The 18,460-nt window shown below is 38.5% G+C and overlaps 1 protein-coding gene across 4 annotated transcripts in view; it reads left to right on the forward strand.

The window, feature by feature from the left end:
• NDUFAF2 (NADH:ubiquinone oxidoreductase complex assembly factor 2) overlaps positions 1 to 18,460 on the forward strand; it is a 63,938-nt gene that overhangs the window by 251 nt on the left and 45,227 nt on the right. For 3 of the 4 annotated variants that reach the window (XR_003255458.1, XR_003255457.1, XM_026077513.1), the window contains exon 2: positions 15,593 to 15,706. The exons of the other annotated variant lie outside the window; for it this stretch is intronic. Coding sequence is in view for 1 of the 3 variants with exons in the window: in XM_026077513.1 (XP_025933298.1) it covers positions 15,593 to 15,706 (114 nt within the window). In the remaining 2 variants the exon portion in view is untranslated. The remainder of the gene's footprint in view (positions 1 to 15,592; positions 15,707 to 18,460) is intronic. 4 annotated transcript variants of the gene reach the window in all.

Here is an 18,460-nt window from a genome sequence, read left to right on the forward strand (position 1 = left end):
GCGGCGGGCCTGGTGGTGCCGCGCGCTCCCGGGCCGCCCCGGCGCTGCGGGGGCGAAGGGAAAGGTGTGTATGTGAGCCCACGCGTGTGTGTCTGTGCGTGTGCATGTCCTCCCTGCTCGGCTAGGGCTGCGGCGCGGCTGAGCGCCAAGGCAGGGCTGGGTGCGTCCCGGGAGCCTGCCGCATCGCTGCGGGCCCGCCCCAGCCGCCGCCGGCGTGCGCCGAGCTCGGGGGGCCGCCAAAGCGCGCCCTGCCTAGCCCGTGACACTTGGTCCATCTGCAGGGTAGTTTGGCTGCCGTTGCTGCCCGAGTTACGCGGAAGAAAGATTTCTAAGTGAAAGAAACGGTGCAGCTGCTAAAGGTGCCAAGGATGGGCCGGATATGTGCAACGTTCAGTTTCTGACTAGACTGTTGCTTTAATGTAAGAAAATGCTAAATCCTATCATCGAAAGAGTTTAGAGCGTACTGTCAGCCTGTAGTAGGTAGGCAGTAGTAAACATATTGACTCTTCTTGATTCAGAACACTTCTGGTTATATGTTTAGGTGGATTCCTCTATGTATGTTCACTGAACTTCCAAGGAGAAGTAGTTTTCTAGATTTCTGCCTATATTCAAGGAGCCTAGGTATTCTTAGAGCATGTGCTCATGTCATTCTCTATAGAGGCCCCACTTGTGCTGCACAGCCATGTATAATTTATTGAATGCAGCTTCTCTTCCCTGGAGGTTTCTCAGTCCACGTGTTACAATATAGTTAACAATAGTGTGTTCCTTCTCCCTGCACAGGCTTGTTCATCTGCTTGCTGTACTCTGTATGTGTATGATCATATCAACTAGAGCATCCCCAACTGTGGAGACTTTCTGAACATGATATTCTTCAAAGTTGAAGAATGAAAGCAGAAAGTCTGAGGCTGTTGGTCATTTAAGTCAGTGCCCTTCCTCAAAGGGAGCTCACACCTTCCCCTCAGAAACAAGTAATTTCTTTTGAATTTAGTTTTCCTTCAGAGCAGTTCCCAGATCTGTCTTGCTGTGCAGCTTCATAAACCATGGACATTTGACTTAAAGCAGGTCTGCTTGAACAAGTATCTGGGAGGAGGAGGTGGAGACCTTTTCAGCAGCTGTGTCGATTTCCTCTGGGTTAAAATGACACTAAATTTCAGGCTTTCTGCTTCTTGTTTTCAGCTTGTGATCTTCATCTTTTCACTGTTGGGGTTCATGGTGGGTTTCTAAGAGGTGCATAAAAGGTTGCTAAAGAAAGCAAGCTGTGTTCTGTGCAACTTTGTGTAAAAGTTGAGAGGGTTTTGTACATCCATGGAGTAGGTCTGCAAGCAGAAAACTGTTTTATTACTCAGAAAGTCATCATCTGGTGTGCTGGATGGAAAGAGAGTCAAAAAAGGAATCCAAAAACATCTGAGGAGTGGAAATGCTGAGGAGATGGTCTCTCTGTGCTTGCTTATAAGTTGGAGCATAGGTACCTTAAATTAAAATATAGCAGTAAATTAAACTAACAAAATTTCAAATTGAATTGGGAGAGGGGAAGACAGCTTTCTGGCAGTGAAGAGAGGTCTCAAGCAATGAAATAATATCCTGAACAAGATAGGTTGCAGGAACACTACTGTATAACTTTTTCTCTGTGGTACAGCTATGTCTTTTAGCTTATGTTGCAAGAAGCAATAAAACCTATGGTCACATTTCTTAGCTGTGATTATGAAACCATTTTAGGATCAGTCCTTATGAACCGGTAAAAATGACTGTTTTACTGCCACCAAAAGGGAGAGATGTTCTCTTCCCCCTGTTTTCTTTCTCATTGCTGCTAACCTTTCATTGTAATTTATTGGACCTTTCTGCAGAAAATGTCATGGTGGAAAAAAAGAATTAAAATGACTTGGTGAAGAATAAATTGCAAGCTAGAACTGGCACAGAAGAGGGAATGAAGAAGGGGAGGCTGTCATGCAAAGAACTCGCTATCTGTTTCTGTTAGTTACAAATTGTTCTCGCCTTCACTTAGTAGTCCAGGATTCTCCTGGACCCTGGGGCTGTATCTCCATTAGTAAGGTGCAGTAAGAGCAGATCACTGGATCCAAATGGCTGATGTTGAGTTTCCTCAGAAACCAAGAAATCAAGGTGGCAGAAACCAAGATGGCAAAGACAGAACAGCCACAATAGTCCCAGTCTGCTTAAACAGCCTTCTTACTGTGATCTTCAAAGGGTGACTAAGATGATTAAGGGACTGGAGCATCTCTCCTATGAGGAAAGACTGAGAGAGCTGAGCTTGTTCAGCCTGGAGAAGAGAAGACTGAGGGGGGATCTTATCAATGCATACAAATATCTGAAGGGAGAATGTAAAGAGGATGGGGCCAGGCCAGACTCTTTTCACTGGTGCCCAGCAACAGGATGAGAGGCAACAGGCACAAACTGGAGCACAGGAAGTTCCGTCTGAATATGAGGAAAAACTTTTTACTGTGAGGGTGACAGAGCACTGGAACAGGTTGCCCCAAGAGGTTGTGGAGTCTCCTTCCTTGGAGATATTCAAATGCTGTCTGGACAGGGTCCTGTGCAACGTGCTCTAGGTGACCCTGCTTGAGCAGAGGGGTTTGCGCTAGATGATCTCCTGAGGTCCCTTCCAACCTCAACCATTTTGTGATTCCTTACATCTCTATCATTTGTGGTTCAGAGAGTTTACTTCAGAATAAGTTTATTTTGTTTCTGTGAGCTGAACATCAACCTTAAATAAATTTTGAAGTGCTCTGAAGTGGGGGAGGAGCATTAGGTAAATGCTGCAGATTGGACTTTCATATTGCTGTGGAACATAATATTTTGTCAAGTTTTGAAATGCTTTGGAAGTGGAGATTCTGGTTTAGTTTCATTCTGAAGAAATGCAATTTGTCTGCACAAAAACAACTTTGAGAACCAAAATAGTAGGTGATAAATAGAGGCGTCAAAGGGATTCACTACAAAACCACATTGTTGCTTTGAATCAAATCGCTACTGTAGACATAGTCTGAAAAATGTCCTAAAATCTGGGATGTCCAGGTCAAACTCAAGACACATACAACTGTATCTTGAGATCACCTTTACCTAGTCATGGGATGGTTGTCTCTCAAATCCCTGATTCTGGCTGTCACTGAATACTCTAGTTGTTAGAAGGAGAGCTAGCAACTTGGATATATTTCAATGGAGTATAGGGAATTACTGGAGAAATTTAAAAAGGGGTAGCAGCTGTCATGACATACAAAGGTGATTTTAACAGCTATTTTGTCTTATTTTAGAAAGGTCTGAAGAGTAGTAGCAAAAATATGAGCTTGCAAGGGTATGACTGTTCTACTGGGCGAATGGAGAAAGACTTGGCAGCTTGGAAAGGCAGGGAAGGAAAATGTAAATTGAGTTGTTTACTGATACTGTTTGAGTCCAGTTGCATTAATTCTTTTGAAAGAGAGATGAACTTTAAAAGACTCTACAGACTGTAAGAATAAAAAGTGAATGATTCAGTAAAAGAAGGAATTGCTACAATTGGAAAAGGAGCTAAGAAAAATCTGTTACACGTGTCAAGACAGAAGGCAAAGACCCGGAAAAAAGAACCATTTTTCCAATGGAAATACGAAAGAGTTTGTGAGTGTCAGAATAGTTAATTTTCTCCAAACGCCAAAGTTCAGATGCAGTGGGACTGAAGATGTTTAGTATGATATTTGTCAGGGACTTTTCTTTTGAAGTGGGGGAAAAACCATGATCTTAAAGCCAAACCTTCAACACTATGGTGAGGTAGACTCATTTGGAAGAAAACACAGTAGTATTTAAGGATATCCTACAAGTGAAACTTTGCAAGACTACCTTAAAAAAGTTATGACAATGATTAAATAGTGCAACTGCATTGTGCTTTTCTTGAGAGAAACATCCAGCATAACTCATTAACTCTGAGATGACTCTTCAGTTGCCAGTTCTGAGTGTGATAGTCACTGGATGTGATAGAAGATGGGAGTAGACAGTTGGGTAACAGTGATTGATGACTCATTTCAATATCTCAGACAAGTATTTTACTAAACAAACTAGATTTATCTTTGTAATGCATTTATTTTTCTTATTGTATAACATACCGTCAGGGCATTGCCATAGCTTTGCTACATGATGAATTGTTTCTTCTGTGTAACAGAGTGATTCTTAAACCATTTTTATTTTTTTTAATTACAACACAAATTTCTCATACAACTTATGCATTTATTACAACAAAATATATTTTATAGGAAATCACTGATTACATTTTCCTTTGAAAAGGTTTATAAATAAAGACTTTTAACACAGATTTATTAAGAAGGAAAAAATACAGGAAGATAAGAGGCATTAAGTGTTTAAGATCTGGTATATATTTTTCATATCTTTTTCAGGCTGGTTAATGGGCAGTTTGTTTTTCAAACCATATCTTTTCAATATCTTCATTATACTGGCATTTATTGTAATGGTTAAGAGATAAAATGAGTGTTCTATGAAATACATGAATAGGCAAGTTTTTATAAGAACAGTAGATCAATAACAGGAAGGCAGTTTTCTTTGAATGATTATTTATCAGTGCTAAAAGTACTAAAACGAAGGACTCCAAGAAGTCAATGAAGAATGACCAGTCACTAAAGTGGTCAATTCCTGTTGAGGGTAATAGTCATCCTAGAAAAGGCTTGAGCTTTATGGTTCCCTTTGGAACAAAAGAGGAAACAGTAGATGGATGTTAGACTTGGTTTGGAGCCGCAGCTTACCAGGAATATCTGGAAAAAGCCTGGAGCATTCTGTATCCATTGGGTTTTTTTTATGTTGCATAAACCCTGTGTTAGGGGCCCTGTGTTGCCTGATCCTGTGATGATCTGAGCTTTAATTCAGAAGCTGGCAAGCAAGCATGTGTTTCAGTTTGCCAGATGAAAAAACAAGGTGAAGTTGTAGTAGGTAAACTTGGCTTGAATTATTCTTCAGAGTTTTAGTCTTTTAGTTTTATTTCAGCATGGTAGTGGATGAATTGCTGTATTTTTGGTGGTATTAAAATTGAATTGAAAGGAAAACTACGTTTAAAATTGGTGACCAATTACTAATATTTTTATTGTAAGTACTTTCTGAAAAGTTACATAACTAAGTTTCAGTCCTAAAGTTTGTTGCTCTAATAATTGAATGTAAGCACTGACTTGCATGGAAACCTTTTCTCTATGTGGAATGCCCAGTTAGGTCCACATTTAGGTCCTGTATCTTGTCAATTGTTTTTCTCTACAAAACAGAAATGTACAAATAAGTAATATTGTGTGTAAGGAAAAGATAATAATTGATCAATTGTGTAAAATATGTAGGCTATCCTAAATCTTATGGAATCCAGACTTTAATAGAAATATGTAATTTTTTTAATGAAAGTTAAAAAAACCTTACAGTTCTGTTGGGACTAAAGCATTCCTTCGTGGTTGTTTTTGTTGCTGTTTTTTTTTTTTCTTTTCTGTTTTATGTAATGACCTGGTATCTTTCAGTGTATGAGAACTGTAGAGTAATTTTCTTATTTCTTTTCCAAAATTTTTGGTGAAGACTAGGTTATAAAACATTCCCCAAATGCTTTATAGCGTATATGCTTAGGTGGAAGGAAGAACATGTCATCTCCAAAGCATGTTTTCTGAGATTAGAGCCACAGCTTGCTTTTGATTCTGAATGTTACCTTTCTCACTATATGAATGAAATCTGAGGAAGAGGCAGAAACTGATTCTGATGGTATGAAGCATTTTTAAATGGTATATCAAGTGTTTCAGATATCACTGGTTGCAAGCTAGTTTTTCAAGTGTAGGTTAAAAGTTAATGAACATGTTTTAATTATACATGGCTAATTCTAAGACATTAAGGAAACTCAGAATTTGAATCATGATTAATGAATATGAAGCCAAATTAAGTGACTTAATTATTTGGGTTATGAAAACAAGAGTATCTAGAAAGTGTTATTTCTCATATGAAATATCCATTGGACATGAGAGTGTGTGTGTGTATATAACTATATATGTATAGAAACAGATAATAGTTGATAATTATAGATTTGTCCAGATGGTGGCACCATTGCTACAGAAATGGTGTATAGCCATTGCTTACTGAACGTTCCTTTCAGTTGAGACTTCATAACAAAGAAACAGAATTCTAAAATAATTGTCTGTATGTGTATTTGTACAGAAATAAAACTTGTATTGCAGACTGCCAGCTTCTAGAACAGTGATTTTGGAATGACAAAATGCTTCTCAGTCTGAGTGATACATTATTCAGCAAAGCAATTACACTGTGAAGAGTGCAGATTATCAAAGCATTAATATTTGAAAAACATTGTTTGGGTGCAGTGATATGTTTTTTCCTTCAGCTGCCAAAAATGAATTGACAACAGGCATGATATGTTAATCTCACTGACTTGAAAACCATGAGTAACAGTAAGTAGTCATATGGACAAGCAGTGACTTGCACGTTATCTGTTGCTAGGGCTGGATTTGATCCTCAGTGTGTACTGCACATTGATATTAAACTGAGTTGCTGATCTTGTTGAATTTTACCTGCCACTATTAAGCTTTATATGCTGTGCATTTGTACCTTTAATTATTCTGGTTTTTGTTTGATAGCCAGTTCTGATTTTTTTTTTTTTTTTTGAGGTCCATTTGACAGTCAAAAATCAGAGTAAGAATATATATATTTTTAATTTCCTTGTGTTAGTAGCTTTCTCTTTTTGTATGTAGTGAAAGAAACAGTCAACTTAGGTCAAATATGTGTATTTAATAGCTAGAAAAATCTTAGTTGACTTTTTCTGTCAACCATGCTGACTTAAACAGCTACTGGAGGGATCTAAATAACAGCCCTTTTGGTGTTTGTAACAAATGTGTTCCACTGCATGTCTTTTCTAATAGTTAAAATAACTGTAGGGCGCTTGTGCTTGTCCTAATGAAGCTGCTTCCACTTTGTTTTCCTAGCTGTATATTGAAAAGTGGTGCTACTTGTGTTGCTACGTCATTCCATTGTAACGTTAGCACAAGTGAGCCTATTGCGGGTCCAAAGAGGCAGGAGAAGAGCAGCTGTCCTAAGAACAGAGTTTTGTCACTTTCCTATGAAATTAAGTCTTGCCCGTATATCATCCTCAGAACATGATCCCTATGGAGCTATGAGTGTGTTGTAAACATGATCATCATCATGTCACCATACCTGCTTTATAGTTAAGTTCTATTACTTTTAACTTCAGTTATCCTGAAATACAAGGAGAATTCATCTAATTTTCTGGTTCAAAAGGAGAAAAAAAATTGGTCATTAATATAGGTAAGAAAGAACAAATCACCTACTTTGTATAAAGCTTTAGTGTTTGAAATTGTATTACCAAACTAAAGAACAAATTTAACATACATCATAGACTTGATGTGTGTCTGTAGCTGCCAGAAACCATTTTTTAAGATGTCTGTACAATTAGTTTCAGCTCATTAATTGTATGAATTTGGATTAACAAGGTCATAAATACTGTCCAGATGCTTTGCAAATTGTGATTGTCATATATATCTTCAATGTCCACTTTTGTTGGTAGCTTATTTGGCATAATCTTTTTTAGAAAAGTTTTCTTACTGTGAAATAAGACTAGGAATAAAATTAAAACATTAAAAAAATGGAGGGGCCACATTATTATTTGAGAAAAGGAATAGGTGGAATAAAAAGAGAATAAGAAGAGTAAAGAGTTGAACAAGAGAATGCAGTTGGGAAATTTTAGTAAAAGAGAGGTTAAATAAAAGGAACTGAGGAGTTTGGCGCACTACCCTGTGGGCCACTTTAACCTTTTCAGTTTGTCCTGAAGAATAGAGAAGGTGGTAGGGGATTTTGACTTTTGCTTTGTACAATAAGTTTTTTTGCGTTTTTTTTTAATATATATTTTGTGTGTGTGTATATATATATATAATCTTTAAAATACCAAATAAAGTTTCTGTCATAAGAGGCTTGATAGTTTTAAGGTCAGATTTAGAGAGATAAGAACTGCTTTGCTTTGAGGAAAGGGAAGAATAAGTTTCATGCTCTGCCTCTTGGTACAGGAGTTGCACAGAAAGGAGTATGACTTAAAAAGGAGCATGACAGAGGAATTAGATGAAATGGAGAAGTCCGATCTTAATTTCCAGGTGTTCGTTGTTTATGGCCATGTGCATATGAAGTGCAAGGTATTATAATTTCCTTCCTTCTTGAAGTGAAGGACTAAGTTAACTTTAACTTCTTCAATTTAGAAGATCTGGAAGCACCATCAAAAGGAATTGCAGCCAGTATGAAGTTTGCTTCCAGGCAGAAAGGTCAAAGAAAGGATGAATTTGGCAGATTTCTGGAGATGGTGATCAAAGCTGGAAGAAATGAATGTGTCACAAGCTTTGGTGTTCATGAAGAACATGGACCTATTGACATTTTGTACCTGTAAGAGGGATATTGAACTTGGGGTGGAGGGTGGAGGGAGTTGGTCCACTGAACAGCCAGCCAGAAAGGTAGAATGCGAAGTTGTATAGCAGTCGTCAGCAGGATGACCACAGCAGAGCCTGAGGAGCACCCTGAAAATGTGGGCAACAACAAACTTAAATGTGGCGGAACTAATGTCCTTGAAAGGGGTCATATCCATTCACTGGTGTCCAGAGAAAAAGTGAAAATAGGTGCTGGTGAAAATGGCATCATCTCGGCCAAAGTGTATTTGATTGTTATGGTTGGTAGAGAGAATGGGGGAGCACAATTATATAAGGGTCCTTGCTTGCCTATAATCAGTATTTTTTATAGGGATGTTGTCTAGAAGCATATTGGAAGAAAAATGCCTGTTTGGCAAATAGGTGCCTCTAAATCTACTAGCCTGTTTACATTGACTTGAATTTTATTTCAGTTTTGCAGCAGAAATTCTCTTAATGTAGAATTTCCAAACAACATAGCTTTCTAAGCAACTTTGACTTCCCATGTCCTCTAGAGTAGCTATTTATTCCCATCAGTCATTTATTTGCTTCTCTGTGAGAAGATGGCAAAAAGGTCCAGGACATAAATTGAAGCTTCTCTCCCAGTGCCATGGAATAATTGTTTCTTTTTCACTGAGGCATCTTAAATTAAGACGATCTAATGAGGCAGCTTGGAGTAACAGCAAGAACACCACTAGTGCTTTCCAGCCTGCCCACCCAGTTCTGCCCACTCCTTTCTCACCCTCATCTGTACACAGTATTTACATTTATTCTTTTTTTGTTGTTATCGTTTAGTGCAAAGCAGTAACTGAACAGCATGGTCAAAAAGTCTTCAAATTTAACAGTGGCAACAGGAAGGTACTATGTAGGGAAGAAATGAAATATAAATTCATTGACATAAATTGCTACTTCATGTTTTGTTGTGTAGAAAATTAAATGCTTCCTGCCTCCCATTTGGACGGGATTATTATTTATCATGTTTTGCTTTATGGATCAGGAAGCGCCACCCCAAAGGCTCATAGCAGCCAAGGCAAGGTTCCTCCTGAACCAGAAGGAGAAATAAACTATGGAAAGACCTGATGGAATGCATACAGTGAAGTTTCAGAGTTTTCCTGCAGCTATGAATCTTTCTCACAGAACCATGGATTAAAGCTAGGCACCTCTAAGCGAAGAGTGGTTACACAAAAAGACAATGTTTGTGGTCAGGCAAACCCTTATTCATTTTTCTTCTATGCCAAGATCACAAAATTAATGACAGATGCCCTGTCCATATTAACTTTCCATACGTGTGTGTATATATATATATATGTTGATTTACAGTAGTCGGACTGCTAGTGATCACTGTTTTAAAGTTAGCTGTTTAAAGCAACAAAATTTCTGGCACTGTTCAAGCCAGTTATTGTGTGTACAGGGAGGGAACGAGAGCTTCAACCAGTAACAGCTCCCTCCCGAGTGACAGCTGTGCACTGGCTGGTGATCTGGCTTTAAACTGGCTTTTGTAAACTGTGATTCCCTTTGTATGTCTCTAAGCCTTGCTGGTATACTTACATTGTATATAGTAGGCTTACTATATGTTTATATATAATGTTCTGTATGAAGAGTAGTTACCAAATTATGTTGTAGTAATATGTTTTCATTGCAAATTATTGAAGTACATAGGAAATTGTCGTTGTTAGTATGAATTACTGTCTCAAGACCCAAAAAAGTCTCTGCACCGAGTTTTACCACATAGTTGCATGGCTCTAGGTATTATTAGTTCACCATGGGAGTCATCACAAACAATTTTTTGATTGTTTGATTTCTTTTGCAAAAGCCCATATTGTAGTACCCAAGGGAAGATGGAGATATCTAAGATACTCTGTTGTGGATGTCCGTATCTAAAGAATGATCTTATTTTTCACCCTGGAGGCATGCTGCTATGAAAATCTTATTGGAATGGATCATGGACTTTACTATGAAGAGCAGTAGGAAGACACAGCTGCATTTATCTGAATTTACTTCCCTCCACCCCCCGGCCCCTCTTCCAGATAAGGAGAAGAATGAATCAGATGGATGGATGAAGATGGAAACTGATTGTCAAGGATTTGTGTTAGTTACTACTTGGTAGAATTTATCAGTCTGTTCTGATGGGAAAACTTATTTTGAATGCTTTTTTTTTTCTTTTCCTCAAAACACTTTTAAAATCATCTGCATCTTCAAAAAGTTTATTTAAATTGTCTTGGTTGAAAGTTTGGAATACTGAGAAGTTTGTGTTTATTAATTGTTTCAGACTCTTCTTACCAGTATCTATATACTTTTCTTTACCATGCAAACTGAATATAGTTAGTAAACTCTGGCTTGCGGCAGGCTTTTACAGGTGGGTCACTAGACTCTTTCAAAGAAAATGTAATAGAAACACTGACACAATGTTACATTACCTCTGGTAATCAAGACAAAGTAGCTGGTAATTAAAATACATCTCCTTGCAAACTCTGACCTCTTCTGAGCTGAAAGGGATTGTGTTCCCTTGCTCAAGTGTTCTTGAATCCCTGTAGATGTATTACCCAGGGTTCAAAGAGTGCATAAAAGAAATCCTTCTGTAGTAGGAAGGTATGGCATAATTTGAACGAGGAGTGTAACTAAGTAAACGTAAATGGAAAATTAAATGGAAATAACTTGTGTGAGTCAGAAGAAAAGAAATTGTTAATTATAATAGTATGCACAGTGAAAGCCAAAGGCAAATTCCATGTGGTACTTTGTTCTGCTCAGATGAGTAAAGTGCAAACGTAGATCCTCTTCATGGCTGGGTGAGGAGAAGGAATAAATCCTTGCATCAACTTTTCTTTTAAACTTTTTTGTTAAGTTGGCAGGCATGGCCTGAAACCCAGTGTGGCTTTGGTAGCTGGTTTCCTGGCTGGCTAGGCAGAATAGGCATATTAAATAGTCCAGACAAAATACTGTCAGGCATTAATTAACAAGCTACCAGGTCAATATATTCTGCATATTGATCAAGTGTGGATTTATGTGCTAAGTGGGTTAGAGACATCCTTACTGTTACAATGATGCTACTCAGTGTAATCCAATGGGAGTGATGTTTCCTGGTTAGAGTTTCTGCCAGCCCTGTTTACTTTATCTGTCTCGTTGTATATCTCTAAGTTTAAAAAAGGTTAGGGAAACCTCAAATATTTCATTTCTTTCTTACTGCAAATTCATTATCTGTAGAAAACTGTTTTGTTTCTTTCATATCCTACCAAAAATCCTAAAAAGAGGTGCATCTCTTGTGAAACCGAAAGAGGCAGAAAAACTATATTAGGAACAAAATGAAGTTCAGTTACTGCACGGAGAAATATGTTTGCCTATGTACAGTTATTTCAAGTTATTGGTCTTATAAAGGAAAACTCTCCCATAAAACCACTTCAAAATTTGCTTTAGTCATGGGCAAAGAACAACAGCTATCGCTGTAATTTTCTGGTACCTTTCTGGCTACTGCAGCACCATTTTTCCCATCTGTGTAGTTTAAATTCTGTTACAAGCTTTGCTCTTTTAATTGGTAAGCATATAATGCTTATGAGTTGTAAGCCATGATCTTGTGCCTTTTGAGTGCATGATGGGTAGCTGAGATAGAAAGACAGTTTTTATCCACAAAGTGTTTAAAGTTGCTACATAAGAAAAGGAACTTGGGATAAATATGGACAGTAATGATCAGCCTGATTAGTAAAGACTTAATCCATCTGCAGCTTGACTAACTGAAATTTTCCGTTTTGTTTCGTTTTACATTTTGTGGTAAAGCAGAAGGTAAAGGAAAACTTTGAAATTAGTTTGTGGGTATTCATGGAGGTTGCCTGTCTATCCAGGGAATAAGAAAATAAATGTAGGTTGGCTGATAACAGGCCAGTTTGTGATGCAAATCTGCCTAGCTCAGGCTATAGAAAGACAGTTGAGAAAGGGAGAGTTTGCAAAGGAGTTTGAAAACAGAGTAGCTTGTAGCTGAAGTGAAATATAGTAGAGATCCTGTGAAGGGTCTAACAACAGAGTTGACATGCTTACAGTTTGATTAGAAAAGCAATCTTTGCCGTGGTGTTATAAATTCATGCGTGGAGTAGGATGCATATGCCAAGTCAAGAGAAAACAGTGTTGTAGTAGTTGAGCCTGGATGACAGTTTTAGTATTGTGGAAAATGAGGAAAGTTTTATTGAAAAAAATCTTATGCAGAAAGAACCTGTAAGTTTGAGATATATCCTGAGTACAGAGACAAGAGAGCTCCAATTCTAAAATAATAACAGTAAGTAAAAAGCAGAGTGATGGCATATTTCATAGTGATTGGAAGGGAAGGAAGGAGAATAAGACCCATTTTGGACATGTTGATTTAAATAAAAAAATCAATCTATTTGGAAGGGACAGAGATCTTAAGGCAGAAGGAGGTAGGAATTTGTATTTGTGCATGAGATGAGCGAACCCCGATAGTAAACTTGAAGCAATTGTGGAAGAATGCTTAGCAGTAATTTGCATCAGGAACAGGTGGTGGAAGAGATTGCCATTAAGCTGTGGCATTTTGTACTACAGAACGTTTGTGTCGGGGGTGTTTGTGTTGTGTAGGTGGCAGTGTATCCAGAGACAAAGTGCAGAAGGAGAAAGGGGGACCAAGGACAGAGCCCGTGCCATGAGGCAGTAGCTTCAGAAAAATATTGCAAAATAGTTATCAGTTATACATTTGAGAGCAGCTGTTGGAGCAATTGCCACAAAATCTGTAGTATACTGGAGCTTTCTAGCTCATCTTGCTCTTCAAAATGCTGATGTGACAGAAAAAGCTGGAAGCTTGTGAAATAGCATAGGAGAGAAAAATGTAACTACAGCAAGAGTGGGGTTTTTTTTTTTTTTTCAGTGCAGTATTGTTGACAGACCATAGAGGGAGTATCATTAAAGAGCAAACAAGAATACATTGCAAATAAGGGAGAGATGACAAAGATTTGGATCAAATCAGGGATTTTACTTAGTAATGGGTATAGCTAGAAAGAAGTGAATTTATAGAGAGATGGGCAGAAAAAGCACTTTTCAGCAAGAGCTTAAAAGTTGGATAGCGATACATCTTTAGGATTCAGTCCATTTGTAATTGCTTTTTTAGGCAATACAACAATTTGGAGGGGGGAAGAGAATAGAAATGTATATGCAGTTAAGACTTAGTCTTATCTTGTAGTGTTTTTCTTTTTTCTTTTTTTTTTTCTCCACCAAATATGGAATGTGTATTTTTCTCATACTAGTACACTGTGCATTAATGTCTATTGTTTCTTCAACATTTAGTTTGAAATACTGCATAAATATATAATGTGATATAATGTCAGTGTAATCTCTGCAGCATTCAGTTCATTGTTTTTTGGGATGGTGAACCTGCTGCTTAGAAGAGAGTAGCTTTCAGCTTCATTTGAATTATATTTTAAATATTGGTCCAGTTAAAAAATGAAAAATTCCATCTGTTCAATTGTCATGCAGAAGAATATTTTATCTCTGAAGCACATTATCACATTTAAAATTAACAGCATAGTCTGTGGGTTTTTTGTTTGTTTTTGTTTGTCCCACTTCCCCAGGCTTCTGTTGGTACAGTTCTGATTAAAAAGAAAGAATTCTGTACTAAAAAATGAACCTGTCTAAAATAATGAGATTTTTTTCCTGTCACTTCCGTGGTGTTGCAATGGCCAGTAAAGTTATAAGTATGCAGTATTCACTAGGTTTGCACTTATTTACCCCTCACATTTCCAAACTGTGAAGAGTATAGCAATCACTGTGTTTAATTTTAGTAACAATTCACAAGTAGCAATAACACTTTACCCTTTATGAATTCTCTGCTCAAGTGTAGCAGGCATTCCACTGAACAGCTGTATGTGCTCCTTTTCTCAGGGTAGCTTCCCAAAGCATGTTGAATGGCTTGCTTTCTATCACGCTAAAGAAGCTCACAGGTGATGAACTGATGCTTCTCTGAATTAAAAAAATTTTGAATTCTCAGAACAAAGTTTCTAATTTACTGAACATTGCTTCATTGTGAGCCTTTTCAAAACAGATCCAAATATGTGCATATGGAAGGAAAGTAACCAATGGAAGCAACATATTATAGAAGGACAGCCCCGGGATTCTCTTCAGACCCTGGAATTAACTGCAGTAGTTTGGGCTCTAACAAATTGGCTAAACACTCCCCTAAATGTAGTGACTGACTCAATGTATGTAGCAGGGATAGTGCCACGATTGGAGGACGCTTTGATAAGGGAGACAGCTAACCCGAGACTGGGAAGTCTGTTTATCACATTGCGGTCTGTGCTTGGTCAACGAACAGCGGCTTGCTGTATTGTCCACATTCGCAGCCATCAGCTAGACATAGGGCTAGGTCAAGGCAACCAGCTTGCCGATAGCCTGGTTAGCTCAGTGTGTCATCTACCCCCTATGGATAAGTTTCAGCAAGCTAGGCAAAGTCACGACATGTTTCATCAAAATGCCAAGGGCTTAAAAAGGCAATTTGGCTTGACAGAGAGTGAGGCCCAAGGTATTGTACAGGCCTGCCCAAGATGTGGAAACCATGGCCCGGATATTGGGCTACGAGTAAATCCAAAAGGGTTGAAGGCTCTAGAGTTATGGCAGATGGATGTCACAAATATTCCAGAATTCGGTCGATTAAAGTATGTTCATGTAACCATTGATACCTTTTCAAAAATGATATGGGCAACTGCATTACCCGGAGAAAAGGCGCTGCATGTGTGTAAACACCTGTTGGCCTGCTTTGCCGTATTGGGCGTGCCTGAACGCATAAAAACAGATAATGGACCTGCCTATGTCAGCCAAAAATTTAGGGCATTTCTGTCGCGTTGGGGGATTGATCATGTTATGGGAATTCCACATTCACCCACCGGGCAAGGGCTAGTGGAATGCACCCACCAAGTATTAAAGGACTGCCTCAGGAAGCAAAAGGGTGAGGAGACGGACGCACAGCAGAGGCTGCACCGTGTGCTCTTCACCCTGAATTATCTCTGTCTCATGGGCGATCGTGAGGACCCCCCGGTGATAATCCACCACCAAAATCTTAAGTTTAACAATACAACAACATTACCACAGTTTAAAGTAATGTATAGGGACCCAGTCTCTGGAATATGGATTGGGCCTGCCCCTGTTGTCTTTAATGGTCGAGGTTTATATGTGTGTCTCCACAGATCGTGGTCCAGTGTGGGTACCCAGCAGGAACATGAAGCCTGTCTTGCCTCACCATGGCTCATCCAGCGAGCAGGAAAATGGAGATCCTGATTCTGGGGATGCTCTTCCCAGCGGTAATGACTCTCCACAAGATTGAGCCCAGACAAAACATGTGGGTTACCTGGGCAAACGAAACAGGGCAACAAGCCTTTTGTCTGTGACTAGCTTCTGCTACGCAGCCCTTTAGAACCTGCCTGATAGGAATCCCCGGCTTTATGGCAGGAGAGTTTGGTAGATATAGCTGGGGGATGGGCAACGACAGCATGCCTGTCTGTAATTGTAGTGCCGCGCTTATTACGCCTTAAACCAAATAGGACGATTGGCTTGTTGGGCAGAGAAGCAAGCTAACGTCACCACTGAGGTAATAGAGAGCCTCTTAGAGGACCAAAGTAGTCTGCGTCATGCCGTTCTGCAAAATAGGGCTGCAATTGATTTTTTGTTATTAGCTCAAGGTCATGGTTGTGAGGATTTTGAAGGTATGTGTTGCATGAATTTGTCTGATCATRGTGAATCMATTCACAAACAATTGCARTGGTTGAAGGAGCATGCAAGTAAAATCCGTCAGAACCATGGGCTGTTAGACGAATGGCTAACTAACCTGTTTGGAAATCTACCGCAGTGGCTAATAGGGTTGCTTACTGAAGGCTTACGCATCTTAATGATCCTTGTAGTTATAGGTTTGTGTTTATGTGTAGTATTAAGCTGTATTAAGAAAGCTCAGCTGAAAGTAGTGAACGAAGCCTGGATTGCTCAAAAGCAAGAAGGGGGAATTGTGGAAGAATGGTTAAGTGAAAAGGGGCATGATCTCTTAGAAGTGAGCAATCCTTTCTTCATGATGGAGGGAGGATCCCACATCTATGTGAGCTGTCCTTGAACAGCACAAAAGAAGGAAGCTACAAGGAGGTAAACAAGTCGACAGACCTCTCCACGCGAACAGCAAGCCTGCACCAATCATATATCCACTCTAGGCGCGTGAACAAAGATTGTGAGCCAATCATATAGCTATCGCTATCACATGCTCTTATTGCCTGTCTATATATACTCTGTAAAAGCTTGAATAAAGGGAGAACGATCATACTCACATTGAGACTCATCGTTACTCCGGGTCCGTCTCCCACTCCGACACAAATATATTTCCATAGAGCAACTGGCAAACTGGAACTTTTATCTTATGTTAATTTACTTAAAGTTGTCTCAGGTTAAATCATATCACTGTTTAATATTTTTAAAATCCTAGCACTTAAAAAGACAATATTATCTAGAAATCTTATGTAATAGAAGATCTCCATGCTGTTGAGTGAGATGGAAACTGTTAATAAGGGGTGATTTCTAGTCAGGTGTTGACAGTCTATGCAAGTAAGGCAGCAAACAGTTGGAATAAAGCTGCCACTGGCACTATGGAGTTCTAATTCATTTTGTAATTCTAGGAGTGGGGGTATGGAGATACTTAAATGTGTTTCTGTAATGTCCTGGGCAACTTTAGCCATTTTTTCTGAAATTCTGTGGGATGAGGTTCAAGAATGCCTTGAGTATATTTGAATACACTGAGTATATTGAGTCCAACTAGATGAATTAAACTGTGGGGGAGAAAATAGATACTGAGATGAAGAAAGAGCCAAGTAAAAATGGTGGCAGTGCTAATTAGCAAAGAAACAGAGTGAGAAAGGTGGCTAAAATGTAAAGAGAATATGGAGTTGTCTCAAAAGAGATGATTTTATTGGGTGCATCTGAAGATCGGTGTAAGTGTGGATGAGTAATAAATTGCTGAAGATGAATGAGACCTAAAACAGTACTTAAAGATCAGTGTAGAGGAAAAAATCTGCAACTTGTTATAAAAATGAAGTATGAGAGAATGCAAAATGTATTTAAAATACAGAAGAGGAACTGCCCATTGGAATACTGGGATTAATTTTTTTAGTATGAGAAATATTAAAGACTTGACAATGCGTTTGCAACTGACAAGAAGTGAAATAGTGGACTAAAAGGAAAGTAATCAGTAGCTTCTTCCATATCAATATTGGTAAGTATCTAGATAGTATACCTAAAAGGTGTTTAATAGGTGCTAAAAGAAAAAAAATGGGGAAAAAATGATTAGAAAACAGAGTAAGTAATTGTGAGCATATGGGGACCTCAAAGTAGTGACAGATGATTGCACATTACATTCAGAATAGGAATAAAATATGTATTTACACACATGCACACATATATATGGCTTTTTAGCCAAGTCTGCTGTTCTCAGTTGACTCTATTGCTGTCACAGTGACATTATATGTCAACAGTTATTCTTTTCTTATAGAAGGATGCCAAACGATTAGTTTAATTTATAGCTGTAATGTTCACTTATATATATGAATGTCTTTTATATAGTTTACAATCATCTTGACTTTGCAAATTTTTTTTAATAACATTGCAGAATTAATTGTTCCTTTTACTGTTTGAAACAATTTTTTTGTCCAATGGACATGTAAGTCATGTCTGATATTAGTCTGATATTTAAGTTATGACTCTGTATCGTCATATATGGAATATCCTGATGTGAAATTATTAATATAACTTCCCTTTCCACTGCCAGCTTCCTTCTTGGACTTGTAAGGTCCCCTTCCGCCCCCCCCCCCCCAAAAAAAAAAAAAAAAAGAGAGAGAGAGAGAGAGGGATCTCATCCCTCCCTGTTCTGCTGATCATAAGGTATGGAAAGCATTGGATGAAGGACACTATTTAAGGAAGTCCCACAACCCTGTTTTCATTTTCAGTGCTCCCCTTTCTATACTTTTTCATCAAGCAAATTGGGCAGTACTCTGCTGGGCCTGCTGTTTGTGAGGCAAGTTACA

The sequence above is a fragment of the Apteryx rowi genome, unplaced genomic scaffold (assembly GCF_003343035.1).
Source record: "Apteryx rowi isolate R43461 unplaced genomic scaffold, aptRow1 scaffold_456, whole genome shotgun sequence".
Taxonomy (NCBI): Eukaryota; Metazoa; Chordata; class Aves; order Apterygiformes; family Apterygidae; genus Apteryx; species Apteryx rowi.